At 45.7% G+C, this 8,554-nt stretch overlaps 1 protein-coding gene across 1 annotated transcript in view; it reads left to right on the top strand.

Annotated features, from left to right (window-relative positions):
* The window catches only part of LOC108784854 (transient receptor potential cation channel subfamily V member 6-like), a 52,989-nt gene that overhangs the window by 41,492 nt on the left and 2,943 nt on the right, over positions 1-8,554 (top strand). Inside the window, exons 9-12 of the mRNA XM_018553796.1 lie at positions 2,977-3,063; positions 4,442-4,518; positions 5,723-5,888; positions 7,431-7,497. Of these exons, the coding sequence (XP_018409298.1) occupies positions 2,977-3,063; positions 4,442-4,518; positions 5,723-5,888; positions 7,431-7,497 (397 nt within the window). The remainder of the gene's footprint in view (positions 1-2,976; positions 3,064-4,441; positions 4,519-5,722; positions 5,889-7,430; positions 7,498-8,554) is intronic.

The following is an 8,554-nucleotide window of genomic DNA, read 5'->3' as shown; positions in this document are numbered from 1 at the left end:
GGGGGGGTCAGAGTGTTGGCAGTGCACGTTACCCGGGTGTGTGTGGGTGTGACAGTACCTCTGTCTGGCATCCCACCCAGCTCCCTGCCCGCCAAGAGCTGGGCAGGACACCAGCCAGAGCATCCTGCTTAGCGCCTAGCAACCACCCCTGCTCCTAGTGTTCTCCTCCTTAACAATCTAAGCTTTCCACTCCTACCCACTGTGTGGCTGGAGTAATGTCTTTGGCATCATTTCTCCAGTGAGCCCATAGACGAGCACACCAGTGAAAACTCCTGGAACCCCTGAGACCTGGTAATTGTATTAATTAGCTAGAGCAGTGGTGTCGAACCTTGGCACTCCAGTTGTTTTGGAACTACAGGTCCCATGAGGCATTGCAAGGCTCTGACAGCTACAGACATAACTCCCAGAGGCAGATGCTTGTTGGGATTTGTAGTTTTGGCACAGCTGGAGTGCCAAGGTTCGCCACCACTGAGCTAGAGTTTCTTTGGCCAATTCCAGAGAGTTCCAAGGGTGGCTAGAGAAGAAGAGAACACAGCCCGCCCTTGCTCCTGGCTCTCTCCTCCTCCTCCTCCGCAGTGTCAGCTCTCCACTCCTGTCCACTGTGACACTGAAGCAGGTATGTTGACTTCAGCACTCCAGTCGGCAAATAAGCAGGCAGGCCAAAAGGCACTTTTAACAGCTCAAAGACCTGGTAATCATACCAATTAGCCAGAGTCTACAGACCAAATTCCAGAGAGTTCCCAGATTTGACCCTCAACCTTATACCTGATTCATTGCTCGGCCAAGGCTTGGGTTTGTTTTGCAAAAATGTCTGCTGTATGACCCCAAAAAAGTGCAGCTTCTGGTATATTGAGTTTCGAAAGGATTTTTTTTTTCAAAATACTTTCTCCTTTATTGACCTTTTAGTTTCTGTCGAATTTTTGCTGACTCATTCTTTGGCTACAGGCACGGCATATTTGTGTGCCATGAGGGACAGTTTGCATAAGCACCAGTTTTTAAAGAACATTCCACAAAGTTGTAGCTCCGTTTTCAGCCCAGTCAGCATTTTCCGGATGACTCTGCATATCTCCACTTCTGATTATTTTTATTTTTTTTTCCAAAAACAGCCTGACATAAAGACTTATCATGAGATGTCACTTTTTCTCTTATTACAGGAAAGCTTAACTGACTGTAATATAGGACTGATGATGTTGTCCTCCTCCTCCAAATGTTAGTTGCTTGACGTCCTCTGACTTCAAGAGGCAATCAAGTTAGAATCTATATCCAAATAATGCCGGCTTGAAGTATTGCAGTCAGAGCTGGGATCCAAATTAAATAATCCCAGAGAGTTGAGATTTACTGTAAATATGAAAGAGAGGACTATGCTGAGTTATTAGTGTACTGTACCTCCAAGAACGTGTAATAGCTAAATGCAGGCTGATGGCTTAAGCTGTTTCAAACGGAGGTACACTGGAAAGTCAGTTTTGCTATCACATTTGTCCCCATTATCTGTAAAAAAAATAAGTCAAGGCCACTGGACTGCAGTTGCCTTGACTTATTTTTTACAGATATACCATAGGCCTGCCACCTGTCTGGGATTCACCCAGACAGTCCAGTTTTTGCGTCTTTTGTCCGGGTTTCAAGCCAACTGACACCCAGACACAGGACACTTAAGTGCCGATACCATCACTTTACATTTTTTGACAGATGCGGCTGTCGAGGTCCCCAGCAAGCGCGGGACCTCAGGCAGCTGCATCTCCCTGTGAGCCGCAGGTGCGTGTAACAGGCACCGACCTGCACCTCCTCTGGCTCATTCCTGACAGCACGCTGCCTGCCTCCGAACCCCAGGGTGAGACCCCTGCACTTCCGCACAGGTCTACTGAAAGCCTGCATTGCCCACATGAGACCCCACAAAGCCATCAGAGAGCCCGCATAGCCCACCTGAGAGTTCATACAGCCACCGGAGACCCTGGAGACTGCCCGGAACAACACAGAGTATGTAGCTTCATATTATTTTGTATTGCTGTGTATGTATTGCTGGGATTTGTAGTCCTCTATTGTCGGTCTCCTGGCTGTCTCTCCTTATATTCTCCGCTATATTCTCCCCCCAAAACAAATTGCCGAACATGGTGCTAGAGTGTTAGGGTTTCACTTGAAGAAAAGGTGGCAACTCTAATATACCATGACCTGAATAAATGAGAACCTTCAAAGACATTTTGCCCCATTGCTCAGCAGAAAAGCTAGACATGAGAATGAGAGAAATGTTTTCTATGGAGCTATGTCATACAAATGCTTTGTCTTGTACATTGGAGGTAGTCCTGCTTGCTGTTTGTCTCCATTGCCATGCCTTTGCCATTTAAATTTATTGAGCAGGGGTCCTTAAAAACTCAATGGGTACCGTGAAATGGTTTCTCATTAAAGGAGAATTATGAGGTGAGTAATTTTCACTCAGCCTCATAGTTCGAGCCGAAGTGTGACAATGAAACTGTCACACGTCGGCTCAATAGATCTGAAAGTGAGCGAACACATACCGTCACTCGCTCACTTCACGATCATGTCCCTGCAGAGAGCAGTGACTGTCAGTCACGGCTCCCCGCAGGGATTCCCCTGCTCCCTGCTTCGATCCTCCAGCACTGACTGGCGTAATGTACGGGGGAGGGGGTGGGGTACAGCTGGCTCTGCCTCTAGATAGGCAGAGACAGCTGTCAATCACACAGCTGGGTGGATCTCGACAGTAATGTCGGGATCCGTCCCGGCTGCGGCGGTCTCAGTATACCACGAGCTGTAGCTCGCAGTATACTGAGCTTTGGGTCACGGGAGGACGCTAGTTTGTGTCCTCCCATGACCCTTAGGAGAACTATGGGGAAAAACACTGACCCCATAGTTCTCCTTTAAAATGTAACAGAAAAATGCTAAATAAATGATCTCCATGGGTATTATGTAGAAAAACAAGTTGCCCACATGTATTATTCACCATTGTCTTCTTCGCCTCACCAGGAAGCGTACCTGACTTCTGGAGACCACCTTCGTCTGGCAGGAGAGATCCTTAGTGTTATCGGAGCAATTATAATTTTACTATTCAAGGTAAACCTAGAATCTAAAAAGTGTTTGTCTAGTTTTAGATTGAGTGGGGAGTGAAATAGTCCTGTCTGGTTTCCAGGGCACTGTTGGGGAGATTTACCTTAAATTCCTGTTCTGCTGCCAGCGGATTCACCAAAAAGGAAGTCAGGGGAAATCTGAAACCAGGACACACACAGACACCTGATGAAGTGGCAGGTGGCCATGATCTGAGTGGGGTTTTCGCTTTCCTTTTTTTGACACCAGACTTCTGCAGACTCCAAGGAGATGAGGGACTTGGATCTCTAAGGCCACACAATAGATTAGCACAATGCAGTCTTTTGATATAGTTCTAGTGCACTGGTTTAGTAGGTAGCACTTCTGCCTTGCAACACTAGTGTCCTCAGTCTGAATCCAAACCAGAACAAAGGACACTTCCTGCAAGCATGCTTTCCCTGTGCTTGCATGGGCTTTCTCCCACATTCCAAACATCTACAGGTAAGTTAGTTGGCTCCAGTATAAACTGGCCTGTGTATGCGAGATAGGTACCTAACCCTTCTCCACTCCATTCAAAACTAAACATTTTGGCTGAACATACACTTTAATTGCCCAACATTTGTCTCTGTATCAATGTTACTGTGGTCGTAGATGGGCCGGTGTCTACAGACAATAAGGGGTAATTGGAGGTCTGGATGGATCCTTGGTTTGACTAACTTTACAATGTGGCACAAGTGCAGTTAACAGTTTGTGACCTTTTTATCTAAGGAAAACAGAACAGTCCGTGATCATTCTCACCAAGGCCTTCCAGCTGTGCTGATGATGAGCAATTCCAGTGCATAGATTAGTGTGTGAATCTTTAAAACCTTACCACTGGCAAGGGCTGGTAAGACGTTGTAATGCTGGTGGTGATACATGGGCTTCCTAATCATGTGATCACTGTGATTGACTGTCACAATAATCACATGAATGGGAGCCTGCCCTATTGACTTCTGATCTTCACTGTGTGACAGCACTGTCCTAGACAGTGTGGTCATGCTTCCAGGGGCAACCAACTGAATGGCCTTCCAGCGCAAAACATGCCAGCCATACACATGTATGTTTCAGTAAAGCATAGAGCTTACTTCTGCACTGCCACATACAGTATGTCCAGGGGAAGGAGTTTAAAAGACCCCAGGGTAGTCCATTAAAGAATGACCACTAAGGAACATTTTCCAGTTGTTGACAGTAAGCAGTTGCTATTGTGGGTGCACACATGTAGGTGGACTGCGAACTAACGGCGGTATACCCTGGGCCATTTAGAGAAATATTAAATTAAATAAGAGTTTGTTATGCACTAAACAGTGCAGTCATGTTTATTTTTCATGCATATTGTTTTTAATTGTAAACCTTTCCCTAACCTGTTTAGATTCCGGACCTGTTTCAGATAAGAGAGCCAAAGTACCTAGCACAAGCCGTTCAAGGAGGACCGTTCACACTTATCATGTAAGAACCATGGGGAAGAACTATATGTAAGCTGGCCAAAGATGTGAAATGACGATCAGAAGATCTGATTGGTTAGACTGAGCATGCATGTTTATGCAACCAGCAGACACTGCTGACACCACCGCTTGGCTCATAGAAACCAAAGTAATTGCTCATAATCCAATACAGACTTTCAATGTACACTGAGTGGCCTGATTATTATGACCACCCCATCAATACTTCGTTGGACCACGAGATGACTCCACGAGATGTTGAAAGGTGATGCGAGGAATCTGACACTGCACTGTTGCCCTTCTGTTGTCTTGTACCAGTCTTGCCACTCTCCATTCTGCCCTAACATTGACTAGTCGCTGACGGCCACAATTCGCACGTTCAGACCCAGATTTTCGGCTGACAGTCCGGTCTTTAAACACTTTAACAACAGCTGCTCTTGAACATTTAACAAATTCTGCTGTTTTCCTGATACTCGCTCCATGGCTCCGAGCGCCAACAATCATCCCACGTTCAAAGGCTGTTACATCGCGTTGTTTACCCGTATCTTCAGAATAAATCACTTCTACTGTCGTGGTAAACAACCTGCTTCCCTATTTATAATGGTCTGGCCCTCTAGCAACTTCAGCCCCGAAATTATAGCTAATTTGCCTACAAACTTCAGGTGGTCATAATAATCTGGCCGCTGAGTGTATATACCAAAGATGATTTGGAAGTGCAGGGTAAAGCTGAACTTTGGCCTTCCCTTCAGTCTTGCTAAGTCATACCCAGGCCCGGTGCTACCGCATGTCAGGCGGCCGCCTGAGGGCGCTGCAGGGTGAGGGCGGAAAAACAGGGCATTTTGACAAGTACTTGTACTATGTTTTGTTTTGTTTTTTCACTTTCCTTGCCTAGAATCCTAGCACCGGCCCTGGTTGTACCGACTCTTCTCCTGGACCGAAATTGCTGACTCTGAGCTTCTCACAATGTGCATTAGAAGCTGCAGCAGGTCAGAGAGAGCCGGCCTCATTAAACATCATCTTTATCATTTAATTACTGGTAGATAGATTTATTTCTACCGCATAAAGTGCACTGAACTGTACAGACACAACTGTCTGTGTATATCGCGCAGTTAAATAACCTAAAGGGGCATTTTATTGGGTGTGTTTCTTGGTTTTGATATTTTCTTTTGTGTATATGAGCAAAGCAACTAAAATATTTTACCTTCCAACAGAATCCTCTTCCCCTGTCTTGTGCTTGTGACCCTCATTCTCCGAATGACAAACACAGATGGAGAGGTGGTGCCTATGTCCATATTACTTGTGCTGGGCTGGTGCTACGTCATGTATTTTGCACGTGGATTCCAAATGCTTGGACCATTCACCATCATGATCCATAAGGTATGTTAACTGAGGATGGTGCAGTGAGCTTTGGGCTTGGCATGTATGACTGGATATGACCAAACAATATGAATGGTGTGATATCCCCTATGTAAAAGTGCCATGTTTTATTGTGACAGATACGATGATATGTTGGGAAAAGTTCATATCTATCATCCACCATAGCAATATCAAATAGCACAGTTAGGGCTTTGGGTTTCTGTTGATGACATCAACTTGAGATGCTTCTGAGATCATTCAGAATGTATAGACTGGTGCATTTTGTCACAGATAGAAGTCAGTATCATAAGGGGGAGGGAAACAGTCCAGGAAAAACAGGAGCCAAGATCACATGGTAATACAGGTGTCATGGAGTGTGCACTGGAATCACAGGGTGACACAAAATAAGTGAGTCTGGATTCTCTATAGTCATAGGGTGATGCAGGATGTTCTGGGGTCACTGGAACCTCAGTTGACACAAAGATGCAGGGGTCATTGGGGACGCACGTGTAGCTGGAGAGCACGGAGGTTGCTGGGCATACAGGGGTTTGCTGGTATGCACAGATGCCACGAGTCAATAAAGGCACAGGATCACTGGAGTCATTTGGGACGTGGGGGTCAAAGGATTGCACAAGATTCACAGGGTCTCCGAAGGCACAGGAGTGAAGGGGACTCTGAAGGCACAGGGGTCATTGTCACTGGAAGCCATAGAAAACAGGAGGCAGATGCTGGAGGCATAGGGGGCTCAGCTCAGGTATACCAGTATGTAGCTTGAACGCTGATCAGCACATCGCACAGCCCTTTAACGCTACACCTGCACTGACAGCGCTCTGTGGGCAACCCAGAAGTGCCAATAGCTGCACACTGGAGGGGGGACCTGGTTCTGGATCTCAGGAATACTAAATATATATATATATAGATAGATAGATATATATAGATATACACAGGTGAAACTCGAATAATTAGAATATCGTGCAAAAGTAATTGCAGTACATGCTGCAAAAGGGGCCCAAACCAAGTACTGAGTACATATGCATGCTTGTACTTTTCAGAGGTCCGATATTGTTCTATGTACAATCCTTGTTTTATTGATTGCATGTAATAATCTACTTTTTTGAGGTTGTGGATTTGGGGTTCTTGGGGTTTTCATGAGCTGTAAGCCATAATCATCACAATGATGACAAATCACGGCTTGAATTATCTTGCTTTGCATGTAATGAGTCTCTCTCATATATTAGTTTCACCTTTTAAGTTGCATTAGTGAAATAAATGAACTTTGCACGATATTCTAATTATTCGAGTTTCACCTGTAGATCTATCTATATAGATAGATATATATAGGGCTCTGTTGGCACTGTTATGAACATGCAAGAACTCAGAAACATGGCATGTGTGTTATCTGCTTGAGGTTAGGAAACATACCAAAAAAATTTAAAGCGATAGACCAAAGCCAGACAAGCAGGGATAGAGACGTATATTATCTGATCTTGGTATTATGGGGAGTCTGATATGTGGGCAGTTTATTGAGTGTGTGAGAAAATCCTATTATCTAATTTTTTACAGATGATTTTTGGAGACTTGTTACGGTTCTGCTGGCTGATGGTCGTGGTCATTTTTGGATTTGCAACTGGTAAGTAAAGAGTTTTGAAGATGTATTAGAAACATACAATAGATGTTAGAGCGTAAATAACTATGGGGAGAGTGAAATACACTCATCCCCACAGTTAGAGCTGATGTGTGACACTGCAGCTCTCACACATCGGCTCGAGAATCGAGCAATCGCAAACCGCTGATCACTCAGTTCACGATCTTCTCCATGCAGAGAGTAGGGACTGTCAGTCCCTGCTCCCCGCAGGGATTACACCCTCCCTTTCCTTTCCTCCAGCACTGACGGGAGGGACAGACAGGGGAGGGGGTGGGCCATCAATCAGGTGGTGGAATTGATCCTGACAATATTGTTGGGATCTTTCCCGTCTGCAGTCTAACGCTGCACTGTCAGCATATATAGGGCAATAGCCTGCTATATTCTGAGGTTTGGGTCACAGGAGGACATTGCTAAATGTCTTCTTTTGACCCAACAGAGAACTAACTCCAAACAAGGTTTGGCTATAGTTCTCTTTTAAATGATCAGTATGCCTATATTATGCCATTAGGTAAGTCAGTGTCTGGCTTCTTATATGTTTTGCATACTACCAACAGTGAGAGCTCCATGCTATATTTCCCAACTCTCTACCTGTCCACCTGGGGGTTTGGGGTGTTCCCACCCATTCTGGTGTGTTTCAGCTCCTCCTGTTACATGCTCCATAATCTGGGCCGGTGCTACCACTAGGCAACTAGGCAGCCGCCTAGGGCGCACTGCTGCCCAGGGTGCACCTACGACTATTCATCCCCCCATGGGGCCCCCCCATCTATTTCAAATTGCAAAACCCAATAGTAGGCTGGCTATTGCACCTGCCCACTGAGCAGAGGAGCGGAACTCAGCGACAACTTTCATTCTCAGGTCCGCTCCTCTGCTCAGTGGATGGGGTTTCAAATTTCAATAGCCAGTCTGCTATTGGAGACAAGTAAAAATAGCCAATAGCAATCTGAGTATTGGTCTCAGCTGCTAACATGCCTGCGGAAGCTAGGCGGCAGAAGAATGGGGCCGCACGGGGCGGAATTAGGGGTTGTGTCATGGGAGGGGGGAT

The sequence above is a fragment of the Nanorana parkeri genome, unplaced genomic scaffold, assembly GCF_000935625.1.
Source record: "Nanorana parkeri isolate BGI_ZX_2015 unplaced genomic scaffold, ASM93562v1 scaffold130, whole genome shotgun sequence".
Taxonomy (NCBI): domain Eukaryota; kingdom Metazoa; phylum Chordata; class Amphibia; order Anura; family Dicroglossidae; genus Nanorana; species Nanorana parkeri.
The sequence above is the reverse complement of the archived record's forward strand: the minus strand, read 5'-3'. Positions and strand labels throughout refer to the sequence as shown.